Source organism: Xenopus laevis, chromosome 1S (genome assembly GCF_017654675.1).
Source record: "Xenopus laevis strain J_2021 chromosome 1S, Xenopus_laevis_v10.1, whole genome shotgun sequence".
Lineage (NCBI taxonomy): Eukaryota > Metazoa > Chordata > Amphibia > Anura > Pipidae > Xenopus > Xenopus laevis.
Window position 1 is genome coordinate 84639679 of NC_054372.1, and position 25459 is coordinate 84665137.

Genomic DNA, 25459 nt, shown 5'->3' on the forward strand with positions numbered 1-25459 from the left:
ATCTTTGTCCCTGCTGAGCAGAATCTCTGGGTTTCATTACAGGCAGCTGTTAGAATTGATACAATAGTTGCCAATACTCCAGAGATGCTGCTGAGAAATGTATCAACTCAATGTTGCAAAATTGTAACAGTTCAGAGTCTGCACCTGAATTACTGAGCTGCCAGACTCAAACACCAGAGACACGAACATTCAACTTTAAACTTAAATTTTGGAAAAAACTTAAAAAATAAATAATGGAAAGTAATTGAAAAAAGTCTTTATTTCTGGGGAACAATCTAAAAACAACTGAATTGAAAAAAGTGTTTGGAAGGTGAACAACCCCTTTAATAAGTAAAAATAAACCACTTTGTGAGTTTTTTGTGTCTACATGGAGGTACACTTCTAAAAGTTGGGTGACAGTGTTTATATAAGTGTGCAAAAAAAAAAAGAAAAAAAAAAGGAAAATAAATCTAGAGTGTGTGTAAATAAAGGCCACTTTCAGGTAACTGGAGGTCCGTGCCTGTAGAGTGTTGCGCAGCAGGAAATGTGTGGGCAGCACTGGGGGGAACAAGGAAGTCAGGCAGCACAGTAGACGCGCAATACATTTACTATTGGTGGAAGGCCCTGCAGTGCAATTGTCTCATTGTCCAGGACTGTCACTCATTCTCTGTAGCTGAAGCCGCCAATGCAGAGAGAAATTCTCATCTGACGAAGAAAGTTCATAGTATGTTCTTGGCAAACAGAGCCCCTGCTTGCCAGCACGTATGAACGTACTTTGCAGGTAAATGGTTAAAGGGATGGTTCACCTTTAAGTTACTTTTTAGTATGTCATAGAATGGCTAATTCTAAACAACTTTTCAATTGGTCTTCATTTTTTATAGTTCATTATTTGTAGTCTTCTTCTTATGATTCCTTCCAGCTTTCACATGAGGGTCACTGACCCCATCTAAAAACAAATGCTCTGTAAGGCTACAAATTGTATTGGTATTGCTACTTTTAATTACTCATCTTTTTATTCAGGCCCTCTCCTATTCATATTCTAGTCTCTTCAAATCAACACATGGGTGCTAGGGTAATTGGGACCCTAGCAACCAGAGTGCTGAAATTGCAAAATGGAGAGCTGCTGAATAAAAAGTTTAATAACTCAAAAAACATTATAGGCAGTGAATTAAATTCAGTGCTGTTCATCAACCTGTACAGCTGAGATTCTTTGCAGACGTCAGACGGTACATACTTTATAGTTGTGACCACTCTAAAAAAGTTATTTAAGAGATCGGTCAGTTCGACCTGTCTTCTACTGCTTAAGCTAGAGAAATTCAATTGAAACTTAATGATAGTAATCTTAACATTATATGTACTATAAAATAAAACAAACAAGAGAGCACAAGGCTATAAAAAGTTTAAAAAAAAGAGGATTGATACATTCACTTTTTTCTCATTCTTGCCATTCTAAGGAGCACCGCAAAAAAATTCACTCACTTTCTATTAATTCCTGTGGGATTTCTAGAATCATTTTAACCAATGGGTAAAATGTACCATTTGATATTATTCAAAAAATCCCATAGGAATGAATAAAAAATTGAGTGCATATTTCTGCGTTGAGCTTTAATTCCACATTCTGATAAATCTGCCCCTAAAAGTAGAAAAAAACCTGTATAGCTACTACATTATTTAAAAGCAATGAAACCTATTATAATGCAAATTAATAAATATGGTACAAAAGTATTATCATTGCAATAAAAAATTAAAATGGCAAAGAAGAAAAACCTCTTGTGTGTTCGGGTCAAATTCCACAAAACCATAGCCTGATCCAATCAGCACTGTTCCACTTTCTGGCCGTATGGAGCTGCACTGTGGGGAGCCTAAACTTTCACTTGTGTTGCAGTGCAAACACCTTATTAACTTCAGATTTCTCATCTTGGCGCCTTTATTCTATAGGTGAAGATAAAAGAAAAAAGTATTATATTAGCCTCCCAATACATATGAATGAATTGCAGTCCAATATTTCAACAATATTCACAACATCTATACCAGGTAACATGCATATGCTGCATTCACTATCAATAAAAAGATATTATATGTAAGATAAAGGTAGGGCTTGTATAAATATGTAAATGGATATTCACTGGCTCCATTACTGTAACACTCATCTGTATTCCACTGGATCACAATCAACAGTGGGAGAAAAATTTTCCAATGATAAACGCTATAAGATGAAAGCCATGAGTTACCTTAACCTTTAATTTAAATTGTGACAAAGCTGCTATGGAAAAAATGTATATGAAAATTAGACACAGAAAAGATGTGACTTGTCACCAGTGCTAATAGACTTTTCACAAATGCGACATTAACTTGCAAAACTCTCCTTTTATAACATTGGTGCAGTTGCAGGTCCTGTTCAATATGGTTTGTACCAAAAAGACTATGTAATCCAGAACTGTAGACCAGTTTAGAACAATAACACTCCCATAGCATACTTACCAGGGAACCATTTCCCAAATGCATCTAGTGCACGTGTCAGGTAGAGACTGAATCTGACCAGGTTATAGTAGGCTCTATGCAATACATACAGTTGGATCATTTGAAGCCTGTAATACTCAGAGACCACTTGAGGGAATTCCGCTGTACTTCTTGCCATTCCTTGCCTAGAACAGTATCTACCTCTAGTTCCCATTTGGTTTGAAGACATCTAGAGGGCCAGCTCTACTCTCCTGTAGAAGCACTCCCCTATGGTATTGATACCACTTTCAGACTATAATTACATGCGGCCTGTGTCTGCAACCAGAGTGTAAGTCAGGTTATCCCAAGGGACGTAAATTCCAAATTCATTCTTTATTAAAGCGTTCATAGCTGTTGTAAACTTTCAGCTGTCAATCAAAATCAAATATTGGCTGCCCATCCTCTATGCCTTAGGCATAGAGGCGGGGCAAGCAATTACTTTCACTTTCCATTCAGCACTTTCTAGATGTCACTGCTCTCCCCACATTCTCCCAGTTCTCTTAAAAATTGTGTAGCCAGTGCCTGGGAATCTTGATGGAAACAAGATGCAAATAATTTATACAGTGTAATTAAAGTTAATATTGCAATTAAAGTTAATATTGCTTGACTAACATGATAAAATAGAATTTGGAATAATTTATTTGGGTAACGGGTCCCCTTCAAACAGCGGTTCAGCAAATGTACATGCCTTTCATAGAGCATATGAAAAAAACAATTTCATGTTTCTTCCATTTCCATCTTCTTGGTCAGCATGTTAGTGGTTTTTAATAAATGCTTCAAATGGTGTGCTCTCTTTTATGACTATTATTACCTTTTTAATATTCGTAATTTCTCCTAATAGGAGATTGTAGGTAGTGATAAATAGTATACAATTCTTTTCATATTAATTCTTCTCTCTGGACTTGTATTAGTTGATGGTCCCTTTTTGGTACTAAAGCTCACTCTTCTGATTTTTTTAACACTATTATTTGAATAATCACATATGAATTTTTAAATTTATTCTTCTCAGCCAGCTGACAAATTACATATTCACGGACCATATTATATGAAAAAGCTTATACACAACAGTCTTTAGAGCCCATTGTAAGGCAAGGGCCATAAAATATGATGGAGTTTTAAATATGGCCATGTTAGTACCTTTATGTCAGCTGACTTTCTCTATAAAGCAGTGGCATAACTACATGTTACTGGGCCCCACAGCAAATTCATTTTAGGGACCTAAACATATCCAGAGGTTGGCTACTTTTATCAACAGATGTTGAAATTGCTAATTATTTGGGCCTCATGAGGCCCTTGTACTTCCTGGGCCCCTCTGCTTCCTCTGTAGTTATGCCCCTGCTATAAAGGCTACCAACTGGCTTGCTATGAAGTTTACTCATGGTCATAAAGATTGAGGTCCTGTTGAAGAAGTAGCATTTTCTTATGCCTTTAACCAGGACTGGACTGGGATTCAAAATAGGCCCTGCCATTCCTAGTACACAGAGGCCCAAACAGCCTACACCAGCCCACTTAGTAGTCACTTTCTATGGCACCTTACAGCAGCCCCTCTGGCATTTGCCAGAACTCACAGATTGCCAGTCCGGGCCGGCCTTTAACCCTCAAACTCATCAGTAGCCAGACCCAAAGACACACATCCATCTGGCAGTTTCTGCAGATGCATGGCATGTCTACTACAGGTCTACAAAATAGTTTAATGTGCTACTGATTATGACTGTGTCTGGTTCCATTTATTTGACTACAGTTTTTAAGTCACTTTCCTTCCCAAGAAGTTCACATTCGTACAAACATATAATTATTCTTGTGTACTCCACCTCTCTAAACACACAAAGATATATAACTTTCCTGCACGCTTTAGAGACTGGTGTGCAAAAACATGTCTCCCACAGAACCAGGACAAGTAGATACAGTGGGGATTATCTAAACTGCAGTGCCACTGTAGCAGAAGAAGAGGCAGGTTGTAAATCCATAATGTACTTCTACATCACACTAGAATATGAAGCATTAATATAGAGGTACCGAGCGTGTATAATGTATATTTAAAAGTTAATCTATTTTCACCCCATACTACATTCCCTTCGGTATGCCCAATATAGGAATCAGCAGTCTGTATATTTATGCATAGCCTGTTACTTAAGTTGTGTCTCTGAATGGGTGATTATGGCCCCTAAAGTGTTTTTTGAGTAGAACCTCTGTAAGAGAAACTGTGCCTTACCTGCTTCCAGTGTGCCTCTGTACGCGTAGTGCCTGTGAGCGTGTGTCAGGAGGAAGAGGAGGAGGGTGCAGAGGAAGCACACACACACTGCTGTCTCACTAGGAGGAGGAGGAGCCGGAGCAGCAGCTGCAGCGGCGGCGGCCTGAGCGATAGGATGTCCCGACATGAAGGTGAGAGCCGTGATGGGAAGATATGGGGAGGTAGAACGCTAGTGTCCCCACACCAGTACCCCTGCACATACACATCTCTCAGAAGGCAGCCATTCCTCTGTATTTCCTCTTACTATATCCACTCCAGAGTGATGAGGGTACAGGCCCAGGCCTCCTTCCTCTGCTGCCGGTTCCTGGGTGCTACTGTTACCCTCTTGTCCCGGCATGTAGCGCTACCCCATCATTTCCTTTTACCTGTCGCCCAGTAGGCAGACTCGGCATCTTTCAGCTTATTTCCCCTTTCCCGTGCTTGGGCTCTGTTTACATTCAAGGCCGAGGCTTCAGGCCCGGGAAACGGTTAGAGGCCACCCAGTGTGTATGTCTATACACGTGTATACAGTGCACTCTGAAAGTACCTTCCTACGGGCTGTATACAGTGTCTTAGCTCACTGGAGTGGCCATTTGTTGGTGTGGGCAGTAGGGAGAGGCCCGGTAAGAAGAAGGAGGAGTAGGGGGATTGCACTGTCATGCGAGGGAGGAGGGGAGCCGTATGCACTGGAAGTTAGGAGGAAGAGGTCAGTTTGTGTATATTAGTTCTGTATACAGAATTTCATGTTTTTGTTGAACATACTGTTTATGGGTAACGTGTAGTGTATATATAGTCCGAGGCATACCCGTGAGCTGGGTTTATGTTTCTACTTCCGTCCATCTATATCTGTACATGTTCCCAACTCATCTGGAGTGTGCTCTGTATCCTGTTAAACTGGGCGCAGTTGGTGTTGCAGATCAGAGATGTCTAGCCAGGAGCACTACCCCTACTGATATTTGAGTCCACATTTCAGGTTGATCTATCACAGTTAATACACACCTGTGTGTGTATCTAAATATTGTATGTGTGCAGAGCCTACTGTAACACTGCAAAAATATTCAGTTTTAGGATGTCCCTTTTTGTTGCATAAGCGTGACTTCTTATGTTTACTATATTACCATACTTTTATTCGCTTTGTATGTGACTATGAGCAGAACCTTATACTAGTAATGGAAAATATCTGTTGTGACTCCTGCAAATTGAGATGAGAAAATTGTGTTTTAGGTCTCTAAAAGGTTATTCTGTACCAGGGTACAAGGGGGGTGTAATCCTTTGCACAATGTGACAGCTGCATCTTGGACATGCAGCAAACAGAGGGTCCTTCAAAGAATGGCCAGACTACCAACTGCATGGTTGCGCTGACATTTTTAAAAGGAGACCCTTGAAATGTCTCACTGTCAGACACAGGTATTCTCTTTGTTTTTTGGCTAAAGTTCCTGATTTGTAGGTGCAAATTGCCGTTGTTTTAAGTGCTATGACATTATCTGCACACTGAAGCCTTATTTTAAAATAAATAGTTTAAAAAATTGAATATGATAGTAGCTGTTCATTTTTATAAATATTGTCATCATTTACTATCATTATACTTTTTGAGACACCTACTTTTTGTAATAAGTACATTACATGCATTTACATACTGGGTATACTTAGAAAAAATACAGGCATTTTAATTGTCATACTAATGAGTACCATATGATTAGGCCTTACACAGATTTGTAGATCATGTTTCATTTTTATTCTTAGCTAAGAACAATTCTCTTAAGTTGTGGAACTGTTGAATACAAGATGTATTATAAAAATCATTGGCAGAGCTATATCCATCCCATTGGGCTTCTGTTTGGGCATACTTTATGCAACTTTATGCAGCCTGTGAGTAAGTGCCCCAATAGGCACGAAACACGTTAGGTTTTTATGTCCTAATAAATTTTCTAATTTTTTAATTAATTGATTCTTTATTATTGGAGGTCCTCACATCTTTTTTGTAATAGTGTTTCATACTTTATGCAATGCAACCTGTAAAAGTGAATAGTCTTTAGAATTTTGGTGCATTTTAAATGTTTGGTTTTTTTGTAGAGTGATTGTAAAGGGTCACTGTAAAACATATTTGCAAATGTATCAGTACCATTTTTCCATTTTGTTTATTTCCCCCCCACCAATATTTATTTTGTCCATTTTCGGTCAGAGGATGAAAACGTAAAAAATTTGTTTCAATGCTAGTGTTACATAGAATTCACTTTTATACAGTACTTCAACAAGCAGTGTACCTCTGCATAGTTCACTTTTAAATTAACTTTTAGGATGATGAAGAGAGTGATATACTGAGATCATTTGCAATTGGTTTTCATTTTTTATTGTTTGGTTTTTCAGTTATTTGGATATTTATTCAGCAGCTCTCCAGTTTTGCAGTTTCAGCAATCTGGTTGCTAGGGTTGCAAATACCCTATCAACCTTGCTTTAAATTGAACAAGAGACTGGAATATAAATAGGAGAGGTCTGAAAAGAAAGACGAGTAACATAATGTATCAAAAACATTAAGGGGCATATTTATCAAGGGTCGAATTTCGAATTGAACAAAAATGTCGAAATTTGAATTCAAAAAGGCCAACTGAAATTAAGCCAAAGTTTTTTTAAGTCAAATAGGTTAGTTTTCGATCGATTAGGTCCGTATTCAGCCGAATCGAAGGAATAGCGCATTCGATCGAATTCGATTCAAAGTTTTTCCCCAAAAAAACCTTTGATTTTTCAAAGTCCACCAATTGACTCCAAATGGGTTCTAGGAGGTCCCCCATAGGCTAAAACAGCAAATCGGCAGGTTTTAGATGGCAAATGGTCGAAGTTGAATTTTAAAGAGACCTTACATGATAAATTTTGATATTCAAATTTTTTTCAAACTAATCAAATTTGGACTATTCCCTAGGTGAAGTACACAAAAAATAGCTCGAAATTTGAATTTTTTTTCATTCGAAAATTCACCTTAACCTTTGATAAATCTGTGTAGCCTTACAGAACACATGTTTTTTTGGTTTATGGTCAGTGACCCCTAATTGAAAATTGGAAAGAGCTGGAGGAAAAAGGCAAATAATTAAAAAACTATAAAAGAATAAACCACACAGACCAATTGAAAAGTTGCTTAGAATTGGCCATTCTGTAACATGAACCACCTCATTAATATAGGCAAAATTAGAATCAATATAATGAATTCCATGTTCACTGTAAAATTTAATACAACAGACTTGAACATAAAGTTAATTTTGTTTACTAGTTTTTTTTTAAAGGGGATGTTCACCGTCCAAACACTTTTTTAAATTCAGTCAATCCCAGAGCTGCTTCAGAAGGTGAAAAAAGACACTTGACACTTCAATATTAGAAAAACTGTCACATATAGAAAATAGAAATTCATTGGAAAAAGTCATTATTTCTGGTGATCTATCTGAAAACAGCGAGTTGTTTGAAAGCGAACCACCCCTTTAATGCCTTCCTGCATATTTTCATAGTGCATCAAAGTAATACTCCTTACTTTTTCAGTAGCCTTGCAAGAAAGGGCTAGTAGGATTTCTTGAGAAAATTGCTTTTTTTCTATGCAAAAACAAATGGTGTTGGGTTTACTCTCTGTACATTGTAATGTTTATATAGTTATCTTTAACAACTTCATATTTAATAGATATTTTATCTTAAATGGCATTAAACAAGCAACCAAGTAAAATATTGTATTCCTTTGAGCTCAATACTTAACCTCTTAACTGCTGATGTTTATTGAGACTTTTTTTCTACCTTTAGGCTGTGCAAACACTTAGTGGGTAATAGGCTTGAAAAAACTTTATAAACATAGTTATTATAACTTACTAAATTAATTTATTTTGTTTTGCTGTAATTAGAGCTTCATAATGTAGCAATCACAGTGTTTTTACTTACATAAATATATGATGTACTTTAAAAGCCATGTCTGAATGAAAGCCTTAATTTCTGTTGTAGCTTAATACTCCAAAGTACACTTCCCTGGCAAAGAAAAAAAAGGGGTAAAGGATTGTTGCTTTCCTTATTTGTCTGAAAAAAACATTAAAGGTCACTATTTGTAAAGTTATAATGTTAATTTGTATTTGACCTGCAAGCATTCTAGTGCCCATAGCATGTTCAGGTGAGTCCTAAATTATTCATACACCTATTCTTAAGAAGATAACCTTTATGACTCAACTGTAAATGTTCAAAAATTATGTAAATAGATGTACCTTATAAATGAAATCACAGTATAACATTTCTAACTAATGTAGAAGTGTCATTCCAGGACCAAATATCATTGGCATGACAGTTTGTTTTGTTTAATTCACTGTATTTCTAATACTGCAGCCGGAGAACACAGCCTTGACCTATAACAAATGTACAATATGTCCCCAAAAATACTGGGTTCTGGAAATGGCGCTTCTGCATTCATTACATTAGTGTTGGTATTGCGATACAAATAACTTTACAATTATGAAACATTTTTAATTTAATATGTATTGGAATGTTGCCTACAATTACATTGTCTTTTATTATACCAAAACTTTTTTGGGGAAACTTACACTTAAAGTTTTCAGTTGACTGATAATTTTCTGAATGAATTGCAACATTAGCTATATTCACTTGTAAATGAACAAATCAATATATGCTTTTAAATACTGAATGATATTTTCAAATAATCCTAAAACTAGATGAAGAAAACCTAGTTAAACAAATGAAACAAAAATTATTATATTTGGACGTATTTATTGAAAATTATTCAATTACACATCTGATTGTGCAACTTCTTGCGATACAGCTGTGATGTTCCGTTCCTTATTGAAATCATGTTTACAGGGAATTGTGGGGTTTGGAGTATGCAGGCTAAGGACAGATGGCTGCTGATACAAAGTAACAAAGTAATAGTAGTCACCCAGCTCAGCAAAATAGTCACCCAGATCAGCAGGGGGCTGATGTATATTGCAAAGTTACTTGAAATTATGTTTACTTTTCATAAAGCTTATTATGTTTGTGTGGAGTTCCCCTTTAATTTAAATAATACAGTTAGGTCCATAAATATTTGAATAGACAACTTTTTTTTCTAATTTTGGTTCTGTACATTACCACAATGAATTTTAAATGAAACAACTCAAATGCAGTTGAACTGTAGACTTTCAGCTTTAATTCAGTGGGTTGAACAAAAAGATTGTATAAAAATGAACTATAGCCTTTTTAACACAATCACTTAAACGTTAAAATAAAAGGAGGCAGCGTGGGCATTTTTTGTACAATTTTTTGCACTATTGGCTTGAAGCAGAGCTAGCAGTTTAAAGACATGGAACTTGAACTAGCGAAACATACATAGTATGGAGAAATTGCAATATTAAGCGTTGCATAAAATGAATTGTTCACCTTCCAAACACTTATCAGTTCAGTTGTTTTCACATTGTTCACCAGAAATAAAGACTTTTTTACAGTTCTTTAATTTTTTTTACCATTTATCCCAGAATTAAAGTTTAATGTTCCTGTCTCTGGTGTTCCAGGCTGGCAACTCGGTTATCCTGGAGCAGATTCTGAACTGTTAAAATTTTCTACATTAGTTGATGCATTTTTCAGTGGCATTTTTGGAATATTGGCAACTAGTGTATCAATTATAGCAGCTACCTTTTATTTAACTCATGGAATCGTTCAGCGGGCCAAAGATAAGGAATGCATCAACTAATGTATCATTTAGAGCAGTTGTCAGATCTAGTGAACCCCACCCAGAGCCATGAAAAGGTGAAAAATGAAACTTTAAACTTCAATGGTTAGTAAAAATATTAACTTATATAAAATAAAAAGCCAAAAAATTCTTTATTACTGGTGAACTATCTAAACTGAAAAGTGTTGGAAGGTGAACAAACCCTTTAATTAGTATAACAATTAACACACAAAAATAGCCATTAGTGGGGGGTTGATACATTAAAGGAACTGTAACTCAAAAAAATGAAAGTGTATCAAAGTATTTACAATATCATGTACTGTTTCCCTGCACTAGTAAATGTTCTGTGTTTGCTTCAGAGACTTTACTATAATTTATATAAACAAGCTGTTGTGTAACCACAGGGGCAGCCATTCAAGCTGGAGAAAAGGCACAGCAGGTCACACAACATATAACAGATAAGCCCTGAAGAATACAGTGGTGTTTTATATATTATTTGGTGTGTAGCCTGTGCCTTTTCTCATTTTTTCCATCTTGAATGACTGCCCACATGTCTACACAGCAGCATTTTTATATACACTATAGTAGTCTATCTGAAGCACCACACCTGGGTACAGGGATCTATTTCCCTACACAGGCAATACATAAGTGAATTTGTAGATATAAATAATTAATTATTTCAAATACATAAACATCATAAAAATCGAACTTCATAAATCACAATAAATAGCACATTGTCAAAAACTGCATATACTGTAAGTAAATGCTTGCCATTCAAACATCAAGGCCATTGGGAGGTGAGGATTCCTAATTTCCTTATTTCCTCACATGCAATTTTCGACAATGAGCTTTTAATTGTGATATATCAAGTTTTATAATCAATGGCGCATCTATATGCGTTTGAAGCACGTATGTTAGTTCCAACCTACACAAGTGCTTATGCGAAAGGAACAGATAATTATATTGGTACAGGTAAAAATAATTTTCATCTAATTTCTTTGCCCTGATGGCTCAGACTGTTGAAACAATGTAAGACAAGGCAGCTGAATAAAGGTGACCATATACAGGGAGATACGCTCGTTTGGCAATGTCGCCAAACGAGTGGATCTCTCCCTGGTATGCCCACATTGAAGTGAGCGATATTTGGCTGATCCGATCAGGGGCCCTAGGGCCAAACGATCGGATCAGAATGGAGGCCAATCGGGTGGTCGGATCGCGGGACCACATCAACGAAAAGATGTGGCTGCGATCCAACGGGATTTTTTTCCCTGCCCGATCGGCATCTGGCCGACTTTTGCCCAGATATTGATCGGGAAAGCCCCTCGGAGGGCTCTACACATGTGCTGGCCCGTGTATGGCGGCCTTAAAGGATTGATTTGCTGGGGAACAAAGATGTTTGCAACATTGTTTAAAAAGTAACAACCAGGAGTCAAGCAAATGCTGTTTATCACTAACTTTTTTTTTAAAATTATTGCATACTGAAAACAATTGGAATACAATTTTGTTTTCTTTTATTAGGCAAGTTTTATTTTTGGGTTGACTTGCCTTTTAAGTACATGTCTCTTCAGTGGAAGGGAAAATATTTCTGAATTCCTGGCTTGGAGGCAAGTTTTAGTTGCATTAAAACCAGATGCACTGCCAAACAGAGCCTCCTGTAGGCTGCCTGTCCAGATAGGGGCTATCAAATAGCCAATCACACTGGGGACTTCTTTTAACTTGTGTTGCTCTCCAACTCTTTTTACTTTTGAATGTTGCTCATGGGTAAAAAAGGTTAGGGTTCACTGCCTTAAAGGAACAGTTCAGTGTAAAAATAAAAACTGGGTAAATAAGTAAAAGGCTGTGCAAATTAAAAAAATGTTTCTAATATAGCTAGTTAAAAATATCTGAAATAGCCAAAAATGCAGACTACAGATTAATACAGATTAAGTCAGCAGTTTATTGGGCAGTGTATGGGGCCCTCCAATGGGCTTCCCTGATTGATATCTGGCTGAAAGTTGGGCAGATGTCGATCATGTAGGTTTAAAAATCACATTGGATCGAGGACAGCATTGGTTTGTTGATGCAGACCTCAATTCGCAATCCCAGGACTGTGCTGAGTTGTTATCCGATTGTTGGGCTCGAGGACCCACGATCGGATCCGACCAGTATAGCCCACCTCAAGGTGGTCATATAGGTGAAGGATCTGCTCGTTTGGCGACCTTGTGACTTGAAGGAGTTCACATAGGACATAACCTTTCAAACTAGTTTGCTTTTGATCCTTAGCATGGAGCTCAGATTCCAAAGCAAATTAACTGCACAGTTATGTTCCATGTTGCACCTTTCAAGCCAGTAATAATGATTTTGATAAACAATGTGAATATTTGGTAAAAACTCTAGAGACCAAGCCACAGCAGAATGCATTTTGGATTGTGATAATGGCATAAATTGTATACTGTCTTTGTTAGTATTAAGATGGTTTTTAGATAAATATGTCCAGGACCCATCTCTCTTTCTATGAATATAGTTAAATGGCACTTACTGGACTAACTAGAAGCCTTTGTTCAAAGGTTATACCAGGGATTCCATCATGATTTTTATGGTTTACTTTTTATTTCTATATTACACTGTTTACATTGTAAATAATTCACTCTACTACTTAAAATGTTATTCTTGACCCAACAATTGTATTTTAAGCTGTAATATTGGTATAGAGGCAGCAATCTCAGAGGAGCCAGCACTTCAGAATGGAACTTCTTTGAGATAGCTATTGTTTTTTTTACAAATGGATTGAATTCTCCTTTAAAGGACCAGTAACATCAAAAACATTTTTACAAAAATTCGTTAGTATACATCGAAAAATATACACCAACCCAAATAAAACGTTAAACTTGCAAAGCCTTTATTAAGAAATAACTTACCAAAACTCCACTTCCGCTCCTGTACAGAAAAGGCAACACGGCGATGATCCATCCTGCGGCATTCTATTTCTCCTCCCTGGCTATCGCCCATATTGTACTGACAGCGTGTGAAGCTGTGTTCTGCATTTCGGATCCCTTGATGTACTGTATGAAAATAGCCTGAATGAAAAGAACCCAGGACAAGCGCAGCCACGGAAGGACTGAGTGGGAACTGTGCAAGCAGCCACTGTCGGGATTTTATCTCTCACCCGGCTCTGGGGCGCCTTTCTAGTGCCATTGGATTTGGATCTCACCAAGGACCGTTTGGAAGCAGTTACTACGGCTGCCGGTTATCTCAGTCCCACAATTTATCATCCGCCCCCGAATGGATACTACTTGCCAGTCTTCCCCGCCATAGTAACTGCTTCCAAATGGATACGCGTAGCCAAAGGACGCGCTGGAAGAAGACAGCGGAGCTGTGCATTGCCTCGCAGCTTCTGGAGAGGTAATGTCCGTGTACAGAGGTCCTTGGTGAGATCCAAGGACCTCTGCGCAGCGCGTCGCATTGCACCAAAATCACTGGTGGAGTTCTACCCTAGAAGACGCCTTTGCAAAGCCAAGCTATCAGCAAGAAGCCCTCCGCAAAGTCCCACTGTTGAAAAAAAGATGTGAAGAAGAATTTACACTGTGAAGACAATGAAGCATGGTGGCGTAGCATCATGATGTAGGGATGTTTCTCATACTATGGTGTTGAGCCTATTTATCACATACCAGGTATCATGAATCAATTTCAATACATCAAAATATTTGAAGAGGTAATTTTGCCTTATGTCAAAGAAGAAACCCTTGAAATGGGTTTCAACAAGACAACAACCCAAAACCACCTTAATCCAATATAAAACTTGTGGGGCGACTTAAAAAATGCTTTTTCTGAGGCAAAGCCCAAGAAAAGCAGAAGACTTGTGTAACAGGTGCCAGAAGATGGTCAACTCCATGCAACACAGCAGCAGTTAGTTTAGTGATTCAAAGGAAAGCAAAATCTTGAAACATTTTTCAGTGAATGTTTGCAAAGAAGAATGCAGACACTACAATTTTTTGGTACAGCCTAATATTCCCTTTTCTCAAACGTCCCTTGGCAGCACAGGTACCAAAGGGTTAATGTCTTCTTCCCTCTAGGAGGCAGGATGACAGGAAAAAAACTGCAGGGCTGCTCCTCCTCTCCACGACATTAGCCCATCCCACTTTAGTTTTTTGTCATCCTGCTCCCAAGGAGGTAGGTAATTTTTTTCTCCCTTTATTTTTTCTAGAAATATCGCTTGTAAGGGGTATGCTTTTGCGCTGCCCTCATTATTTATACACGTTGGTGTTTGTGTGCGAGTGCAGCAGGCTTTTACGCTGCGGTTCACTTGTGTGTCATGCCTCACTAAGTTCAAAGCGAGCGCTATCTTAGACACAGCACACAGCAGGGCAAGGTATGCGGGGGCGCTACCATATTCCCTATAGAGTGACTCGGTCCTCTTGACAACGGCATGCTTCTGCGCTGCTATATGTTAAAATCATGGGAAGACATGCTTTCGCGCTGTTAATAGGCACAGACAGTAAAGGCATGCTATTGCGCTGCCACAGTCAAGTAAACGGTCGCATTGGGAGACCGGCGGTAGCATGGGACGGTCAGGGGGACGTGCGCACGCATGGCGTGATGACGTCATTGACGCGACAAGCGGTTTTCGCGCCGTTCCGTTGTTACATAGCGCATTACTGCGCATCAGACAAAGAGGGCTTTCTTTCAGCTCGACTCTCTGCGACATTACCCTGACCGCTCCTCACTAACAAGGTAATCTTTTGCTTTACCTCTGGGGCTTTTTGGGTATACTCTGCTCCTTATCTGCTGCCTTCACTAAAATAGTGCCTTACCATTATGGAAGGGGAGACTACTTCTTCCTTGGGGCCCAGCCAAATGGGGGAACCAATTCAGCTGCCCCCCAAGAAACCCTCCAGCAAGCGGACTAAGTCCTCCGCCAGTGGCTCCTCAAAAAGACCCAGAATAGACGTCTCTCCTCCAGAAAGCAGTCCACCACCACCAGAAATGCCGGACTGGCTTAAGGATTTTCAAAAATCTTTTTGGGGATGACTTCATCCATTGAAAAAGCTGGCGACAGCTGCCATGCAAAAGCAAAAACCTACTAATACTGCTTTACATACTGCTCATCCGAGCACTTCAGAAACATGTCCTGAGTCTTCGGAAGAGGATCCATCCTTAGATCCTAATGACTCTGATTCGGATCAGTTAGACACAGCCTCACAACCTTCAAAAAGGTCACAAACTGAGGCGGTAGACGCACTGTTGGCTGATATGTTTATCACCTTAGACTTACAAGAAGAAACAAAGGAGATTAAAACCCTGGACAAACTTTTTGGCTCAGTTTCTAAACCACAGAGACATTTTCCAGTCCACGAAACAGTGGAGGAAGTGATAAAGAAAGAATGGAAATTTCCTGACCGAAAATTAGCCAGAGATAAGCGGTTGGATAATCTATACCCTTTTCAACAACAATATAAAGACAAATGGGATCAGGTTCCCAAGGTAGATGCTCCGGTGGCGCGACTCGCGAAACGAACAACTATTCCACTGGAAGATGGCACGTCTTTCAAAGACCCTATGGATCGAAAGACCGAAAGTCTGTTAAAGAATATTTTTACTTCCACCACGTCAGCTTTCAAACCTACCATAGCTATGGCTTGTGTTGCACGAACACTTACTCTGTGGGCCCAGGAAGCCATACAGGAAGCTTCTGAGGAGGAATTCGACATGTCATCTCACCTGTCTAAGATGTTGAACGCTATTCATTACTTATGTGATGCGTCAATGGATTCGCTTCATCTACTCGCTAAATCATCAGCATTAGCAATCGCTGCTAGACGGGCATTGTGGCTAAAGCCATGGAGTGCAGATCCGGCCTCCAAAAAGAATCTTGTTTCGCTTCCATTTACTGGAACCACACTCTTCGGCAGTGAGCTGGACGCGATAATTTCAAAGATTTCAGGGGGTAAGAGCAATTTCTTACCCCAGGACAAGAGATCCAGGCCTCCACAGAATTCACAACGCTCGTTTCGATATTCCTACAACAAGCGTTTTCAACAGAATTTTTCGAGGAATTCGAGATCTAATACCGGGGCCAACTCTAAGGGTTTCCGGGGTTCTGGAAAGTCAACATGGAACCCACAACGTCGTCAAACCAAGACGACCACGGATAAACAAGATTCCTGATGCTTTAGCCGCCTCTATTCCTCAGGAGACGGTAGGGGGACGACTCCGTTTTTTCAAAGAGGCGTGGCTATCGAACACTTCAGACACATGGGTTCACAAAGTAATTACATACGGTTACGAACCTTTTTTCCAGCAACCTCCACCAACCAGATTTTTGAGATCCAGAATACCAACCAACCCGGACAAAAAGGCCGATTTCTTTCGCGCCATCCAGGAGATGCGAAAAAAGGAGGTCATCGTTCCAGTACCTACACACCAACGCAATCAAGGTTTTTATTCAAACCTTTTCATGGTTCCCAAAAAGGACGGTTCTCTGCGACCAGTCTTAGATCTAAAGAAACTGAATCGCTTTCTTCAGGTCCCTACTTTCAAGATGGAATCTCTGAGAGCAGTCATCGCCAATGTAGAACAGGGCGATTATTTCACCTCGATAGACTTAAAGGATGCCTATCTACACATCCCCATCCATCCACACTATCAAAGATTCCTGCGGTTTGCACTACCCAACGAGCATTTTCAGTTTCAAGCTCTTCCCTTCGGTCTGGCCACGGCACCGAGAATTTTCACCAAGGTCATGGCCAGTCTAGTGGCCTACATGAGGGAACAGCATCTAATCATTATCCCATATCTGGACGATCTCCTTCTCCGGGCTCCATCCAAAGAGATCGCACGACGACACACAGATACTTGCCAATTCATACTACAGCAACATGGGTGGATAATTCACCCAGCAAAGAGCTCTTTGTGTCCAGCCCAGTCCATAGTTTTTTTGGGGGCACTCTTCGATTCTCGAAGACACAGGGTGTTTCTCACTCAAGAAAAAATTCAAAAGCTGATCAAAGCGACTTTGTCGACCATTCACAAGTCAGAGATTTCCATAAGAAATGGAATGCATCTCTTGGGATTAATGACGGCATCGATAGATCTGGTACCTTACGCACAATTCCACATGAGACTGCTTCAACTGGAACTGCTGCGGAAATGGAACAGGTCACCAACAACACTCGACGGCAAAATTTGTCTGTCGCGAAACACCAAACAGTCCTTGTTTTGGTGGACACGGAAACAAAATCTGGCAGGGGGACGTGCATGTTCAGTAACAAACTCTCTCATGGTTACCACAGATGCGAGTCTAGCGGGTTGGGGAGGAGTTTTCCAGGACAAGACGGTACAGGGAAGATGGTCGCCAACAGAGGCTCAGCTGCCGATCAACGTCCTCGAACTTCGAGCTATCCGACACGCTCTAGTGCACTGGACCACGGTTCTGCACGGTTCCCCAGTAAAGATACAAACAGACAATGCTACCGCTGTAGCCTATCTAAATCATCAAGGCGGCACACACAGTCAAGCAGCCTGGAAAGAGGCAGCCAAGATACTTACCTGGGCAGAACAAACAGTCCCACAACTTTCTGCCATCTACATTCCAGGCCAGGACAACTGGGAAGCGGACTTTCTCAGTCGGCAGACTCTAGACCCAGGGGAATGGAAGCTGAACCGTCAGATATTCGTGCAGATTGCCAAGAAATGGGGATGGCCCCAAATCGATCTCATGGCATCGACGTTCAATCATCAGCTACCGATGTACTGCACACGGGTACCCGAGATTGCAGAGCCGCAGCAATAGATGCGCTGACTATCAACTGGAACTTCGATCTGGTTTATGTGTTTCCGCCACTACCAATGATTCACAAGGTTCTGAGAAAACTGAAGTTACACCATACCACAGCCATTGTAATAGCACCATATTGGCCCAGGAGGGCATGGTTTTCGGACTTGAAGAACATGTCCATAGCCGACCCCTGGAGACTACCACTGCGGGCGGACCTGTTGACCCAGGGTCCGTACCAACATCACAATCTGAGCATGCTTGCCCTGACGGCTTGGCTATTGAAGCCGCAATATGGTCACAAAAAGGTTTCTCTCACTCAGTAGTGCAGACTCTACTACAAGCCAGGAAGAAATCCACCAAGCGGTCATATCACAGGATTTGGAAGATATTCCTAGAGTGGTGCAACCGAAATCAGTTAAATCATACATTTCTACCTATCTCAGATTTATTGGATTTTCTGCAACAGGGCCTGGACAAGGGCCTGGCCACAAGTTCTCTCAAGGTCCAGGTATCGGCTCTTTCAATTTTGCTCCAACAACCTTTAGCTGAGCAAAAAGACGTAAAGACTTTTTTACAAGCCGCACAACATATACGTCCCCGTTGGCGTGCACCTACACCGCCATGGGACCTCACTCTGGTCTTGAACGCGCTTCAAAAGCCTCCTTTTGAACCCATGCATTCCATCAGTATAAAGTTGTTGTCTCTAAAAGTGGTATTCCTAGTAGCCATAGCATCTGCTAGGCGAGTTTCAGAACTGGCGGCTCTGTCTTGTCGACCGCCCTTATGTGTGATACACGAGGATAAAGTTGTACTTCGCACTCAACCTGAATTCATACCTAAGGTGGTATCTGACTACCACATAAATCAGGACATTGTCTTACCGTCGTTGTGCCCGAAGCCCAAAAATTCTAAAGAGAAGGCACTCCACACATTAGATGTTGTACGGGCAATCAAGTACTATCTACATAGAACTCAGGATTTCAGAAAATCCGAGACTCTTTTTGTTCTCTTTGGAGCGCCTCAACGAGGTAAACAAGCTAGTTCCGCGTCTCTCAGCAGATGGATCCGAGAGACAATCATTTTGGCTTACACAGCAAAAGGAAAACCAGCTCCTTTCAGAGTGACTGCACACTCTACAAGAGCACTGAGTACATCCTGGGCTCAAGCAAATCAGGCATCCGCAGATCAGATTTGTAGGGCGGCCACATGGTCATCAGTACACACGTTCACTAAATTTTATAAGTTCAATGTTTATGCCTCATCACAGGCGAGTTTTGGCCGCAAAGTTCTACAAGCGGCAGTTTTGTAAGAGTCTTCCCCTACTATAATGGAAGGCTTTATGTTCTGCTTTTTTGTTTTTCGAATTAATCAGTTGCTTCTCTTTTCTACAGTCTTTTTCTTATTTCACTGCCCTCCCTTCTGCTTTGGGACATAACCCTTTGGTACCTGTGCTGCCAAGGGACGTTTGAGAAAACAAGATTTGTGTACTCACCGATAAATCTGTTTCTCTAAGTCCCGAACAGGCAGCACAGGATGTTCCCGCCCTTTGCTGTATTAATTCCTTCTTATTTATGCTTGATAACAATAACTAAAGTGGGATGGGCTAATGTCGTGGAGAGGAGGAGCAGCCCTGCAGTTTTTTTCCTGTCATCCTGCCTCCTAGAGGGAAGAAGACATTAACCCTTTGGTACCTGTGCTGCCTGTTCGGGACTTAGAGAAACAGATTTATCGGTGAGTACACAAATCTTGTTTTCTTCACTTGCTGTAAAGGAATAACACAAATTTGATAAATTCTTTTAAAATAGAATGTGCAGTGTTCCCAATGCATTTGCATGTATAGAAATAAAAGCTATTATAAGGATTTTGTGTTTTTAGTCTTTGTTTTAAACACAATATTATTCTGAACTCAATTGTATGTATATATTTTTAGGATACCATTAGCTTTTTAAATATGTTGGATTTGTATATACTTTTGCTTTAGTAAATATAATGTAAACATATTGTATTATATGCGTGAAAGCACAACTAATCCTGAAAGCCCCATATCCTGTAAATACAACAATACAACATATGCATGTTTTAAAGAATATTACTCGCTTGTAAAAATCTAAAAAAGCTATACAAAAGCAAGTTCAAAACAGATGGCAAATGCTAAACTATAAATTTCAAATAGTTATAGCAGGATATATTCATGCTAGATAATTGGTGAACTAAGCCAATGGAGTGTCCAGATCTATATTAGGAATATAATTGTTTAAAGAAAGGGACTTCACCTCCAATTATCTAGTCCACCAGTACAATAATGATTGATTACAATTTAACTCTGTAGATAAAGATAAAAGGCAATATTTATTTACCACCATGCCATGAACTAGTTAAAAACATTTAAAACAAACAGCGCTGCATTGGAAATGAGGGATACCTCTTCACTAGGAGTGTGCTCATTCAGCGATTCAAAAGAATCGCACCTGAAAGATGTATGCAATGTTATGATGAAAGTCAGGGATGAGCAAACTGAAGAAAATTAGCTAATTTAGGCCACTGTGGATGGCTCTATATTTGCAGTCTATGAGAAAACGCGCCTGGAGGAAAATCCAAATAGTAAGGATAGTATTGTGCCAGTATTGTGTTTCAATCAAAGTCCCAAATATATCCATTTCCAGCCCCAGAATGCTGTAAAGTTTACCAACCGTAAGTGTCTCCCCTTTAGGCTCCCAGAATCCTTCCTTCCTATTTGGTAAAACCAATGCCGGTCCAAAGGCAGATGCACTCCCAGATCCTCCATCTGTTAAGGAACTACAAGTCCCACAATGCAATAATGGAGCCTTTTGAAGGAGTCTAAAGGCAAATGCATTGTGGGACTTGTAGTTCCTTAACAGCTGGAGAGCCAAGGTTCCTGATCCCTGCGTCCAGTTGCTAGTGGGAGGTCCTCAATTCCGTAACGCTGTACCTTGACAGCCGTTTCGCCACCGAGTGTGGCTTTGTCAAGAGGTCGAGAAACCAGAAGATACCTTATAGGAATAGGTCACATGATTTTGCCGGGTGCCGTAATGAATTCACAGGTTAAAGTTGTATTAGGCAAACAGCCATTCCACCATTCTCCCGCATTGTCACAATTCAAATAAGGGAGATTCCTAAATAAAATCCGTGCTCCCTGATCTTGGAGCAAAGTTTAAATTTAAGAAGAAAGTCATTCACTAGGGGTCAGTGTGTGTGGTATGAAAGCAACCCTATGGCATGGTGATAAAGTTACAAAAGGTTTCAAAATGTAGCAAATGCTGTCTATTGAAACACAATAGGAAAATTCACATTCAAGAATTAATAATTCTTACTAAACAATGTAAATGCACCAAAAGAAAAATGAAAAAAAAAAATTGAAATAAACTAAAATATGAAAACTATATATGAGTTAAATAAAATTATAATGAAGGGCTAAAGGGCTCTAGGGTTTAAGCATTCCCAAAATGTTCCCAACATAGGCTTATTTATTTGCAAATGCTTGAAAGTTCAAGTGCCCATTTAATCCAAAACTTGATTTATATGTATTTAATCTGAATATCCAGGTAGTCTCCAATTGGAGTCGTTTATTGTCAAGGTCACCGCCCCTTATGTCACCATGGAGGCGGTCAATAACCTGAAAATAAGAGCCAGTATAACTACCATTATGTACACAAAAAATGTGTTTTGTTATGGCCGACAATAAATTACAATTCTTTATGTCTCGCATATGTTTGTAAATACGTATTTTGAGTGGTCGTTTTGTTTTCCCTACATACATGCTGCCACAATGGCAAGTGAATAGATACACTACGTGTGTGGTAGTGCAGCAAGTATAGTGATACATTTTATAGTTTGAACCGTCCCGTCCAAAATGATTTGATATTTTAATAAGGTGACACTGCTCAAAAGCACCGCACCTAAAACTTCCTGGCATTTTGCAGCAAGCTGCTTTTGAGTATTTTTGTAAGTGACTATGGGTTATCATGTCTCCTATGCTAGTATTTCTCTTATAACAAAAAAGTGGACGAGGGGTGACCTATTTCCCCACAGCCGGATCTTTGGACAAGACATCCCAATATTTGTTAATTATGGATCGGACATCCTTGTCACTTTCACTATATGTGAGGATAAGTCTAGTCTTATCATGATTAGTGGGTGTGCCCTTCCCAGTGGTGTAACTCTGGGATTTCTACAGTAAATCCTCTCTATTGAAGTACAAATCATCATGGTAGGCCCTATATCCACATGGCTTGAATCTCTGATAAAGTTTGTAAGCTTCTGCTTTGAAATCCTCATCTGGGGAACAAATTCTCCTCAGACGCAGATATTGGCCCTTGGGAATACCTTCAATACATTTATAGGGGTGCATGGATTTCGCGTGGAGAAGGCTGTTACTAGCTGTCTTTTTTCTGAACAAATTGGTGGAAAGGAGACCCTGGTCATCCTTTATTATCTCTATGTCCAGAAATTCTAAATGGGATTTGTGATAATTCAAAGGAAATGTTAGATTGAATTTGTTCATATTCAATTTGGCCACAAATTCTTTCAATAAATGTTCAGGCCCCTGCCATATCAGCATGATGTCATCGATGTACCTGTGCCACCGAAGAACGTGGCACAGGTACATTTCATGATCATCAGCCGAAAAAATGTAATACTCCCATTCTCCCAAATATAGATTAGCATAGCTAGGAGCACATTTCGCACCCATAACCACTATTTAATAATAATGTAAATCATCCTGATGTGCAAGTGAAGTGGCATTACCTGTGACCAGGTTCAGTGGCTGTAAAAAACTAGCCCCAACCTGTGGTGTAGTGTTTTGTGAAAGGTTGAACAAGAAAGGAACTTTATTGTTTCTCTCTTCTACAGCCTGTGCCGTGTTGCGTTCCTTGTGAAATACAGTGTTCAATTTACGCTTCTTACCATCTGTCTGGGTGCGCAAATGTGAAGAAGTGTCAGACCCACTCAACTCACTATCCGAATAAGTATCCCGATTTGAGTGTCTATATGTGCCCCCTTTTGGGGGGCACGTGTGCCACCATTTTTACCCTGAGTATAGTGAGATTTGTATCTTTTCTTATTCCATGAATATATGTGTTTATTCTCATAATCAAAGATGTCCCTTTCGAATTTGCGTTTTTTTACCTGCATAATTTCACTATTGAGATTGTCCATAAATGATCTCAGGTCTAATTTCTTGAATTCTTCATTAAGTTCATATTCTTTCAGTTGGTCACAGAGTTGCTTTTGTTGTACCTTGATGGACTTCAATTCCTCTAAATTATACTGTTTTAAAAGAAACATAAGTTTGTGAGAACATTCACTCAGTGCTGTCTCCCACTCTGTTTTTAATGCGGGGGGTGTGTCTTCAAAAGAAGGAAAAAATTGTATGCGCAATCCCCTCGGGATAATATGACGTGTCATGTATTCTAAACATATAATATTCCAGAATATGTTCAACCTTATATGTAGTAGATTTTTACTTTTTACCATTAAAGGGATACTGTCATGGGGAAAACTTTTTTTTTCAAAATGAATAAGTTAATAGTGCTGCTCCAGCAGAATTCTGCACTGACATCCATTTCTCAAAAGAGCAAACGGATTTTTATATATTCAATTTTGAAATCTGACATGGGGCTAGACTTATTGTCAATTTCCCAGCTGCCCCAGGTCATGTGACTTGTGCTCTGATAAACTTCAATCACTCTTTACTGCTGTACTGCAAGTTGGAGTGATATCACCCCCCCCCAGCAGCCAAACAAAAGAACAATGGGAAGGTAACCAGATAGCAGCTCCCTAACACAAGATAACAGCTGCATGGTAGATCTAAGAACAACACTCATTAGTAAAAAACCATGTCTCACTGAGACACATTCAGTTACATCAGTTAAATGCCAGAAAGCATTTCTCTCCTAAAGTGCAGGCGCAAGTCACATGACCAGGGGCAGCTGGGAAATTGACAAAATGTCTAGCCCCATGTCAGATTTCAAAATTGAATATAAAAAAATCTGTTTTCTCTTTTGAGAAATGGATTTCAGTGCAGAATTCTGCTGGAGTAGCACTATTAACTGATGCATTTTGAAAAAAACATGTTTTCCGATGACAGGATCCCTTTAAAGCAATACTTACACATTCCTATAAAAATCATAGGAACGTGTCAGTATGAAATAAATGCTGCAAGAAATAATTCCCCAGCAAAGACCCCCTGCAAAGCCGTCCCATGCACCTGTGTGCTGCCGACTTGCTCACACAGCTAACAGATCTTCCGGGTTGCTTCAGTGATGCAGGGCTGGGTCGGATCAATCCTTCCATAGGCTGAAGTCCTAATTTGATTCGTAATCAGCCTATGGAAGGATCCCGCCGCCCCCCAGCCCAGCTTCACTGAAACAGTTGAGAAGATCTTTTAGCAGTGTCGGAGGGTCATGTGAGTGCGGCTTTGCGGGGTGCTTTGTGGGGAAATATTCCTTGTGCAGCATTTACTTTATACTGACATGTTCCCATCATTTTTAGATTTCAGGGGTGATGGGTGCCTTTTAAAATACAAAAACTTGTCTTGTATTTCAGGTGTCAGCTGCGATGCATGTTTGAAAGGAAATTTCCGTGGCCGAAGGTACAAGTGTTTAATTTGCTACGATTACGATCTGTGTGCTTCTTGTTATGAAAGTGGTGCAACTACTACAAGGCATACAACTGACCATCCAATGCAGTGCATATTGACAAGGGTAGACTTTGGTAAGTGTTTCAATTCCATGTTCTCTCATAGTATGTATATGCATATTCCATAGTGTGTCCTGTATTTTCGGCATTCGAAAACAACATCTTTTTGGTGTGTCTATTGTGTGACAGGTAACTGTGAAGCTGCTACCATTATTAACTGAGTTTAACTATTTTTATTTAGTTGATGACTTTCTGCATGACTATAATGTTCCAAAACATCCTTCAATTACATACAATAAATACATGTAAGAGAGATCCACAGAACAATCCTCTTACAGCTTCTTCTTTTTTTTGCGTGGGTTTGAATACGCAGTAGAGTCAAAATCCAAAAAAACAAAAAAAAAAAAAACCAAAAACGATTTTTTTTCACACTGCTGCACATTAGTTGTCCTGGGGATATTGAAGAAAAGCTGGATTGCGCCATGGTGCTCTCTAAAAAGTACACCAGGTCGATGCAGTTTTCTGCTAACAGAAGTACCCACCCAGGGTATCAGGTAAGTGATTACAATAACGGCAGTTTGCCTAACATTTAGCATTCCCCAAGTGATTTAGGGGCCTGTTTTCTGGTCGAGTTTTTTTTTTGAGATTTATTATGCCCCAA

At 39.7% G+C, this 25459-nt stretch overlaps 2 protein-coding genes across 3 annotated transcripts in view; one reads left to right on the forward strand and one right to left on the reverse strand.

Moving 5' to 3' along the window:
- elp1.S (elongator acetyltransferase complex subunit 1S homeolog) overlaps positions 1 to 4700 on the reverse strand; it is a 79552-nt gene extending 74852 nt beyond the window's left edge. Inside the window, 2 exon segments of the mRNA NM_001096471.1 lie at positions 1747 to 1911; positions 4691 to 4700. The gene's annotated coding sequence lies outside the window, so the exon portion shown is untranslated.
- Positions 4701 to 4732: 32 nt separating this feature from the next.
- Positions 4733 to 25459, forward strand: part of LOC108706815 (E3 ubiquitin-protein ligase KCMF1-like) — a 30308-nt gene continuing 9581 nt past the window's right edge. Inside the window, exons 1-2 of one of the 2 annotated variants that reach the window (XM_018243544.2) lie at positions 4733 to 4860; positions 24706 to 24873. In XM_018243544.2, the coding sequence (XP_018099033.1) occupies positions 4845 to 4860; positions 24706 to 24873 (184 nt within the window). In that variant the 5' untranslated portion in view covers positions 4733 to 4844. Of the gene's footprint in view, positions 4861 to 5374; positions 5415 to 24705; positions 24874 to 25459 lie in introns of those variants that run through there. The other variant, XM_018243543.2, reaches the window with a different exon arrangement.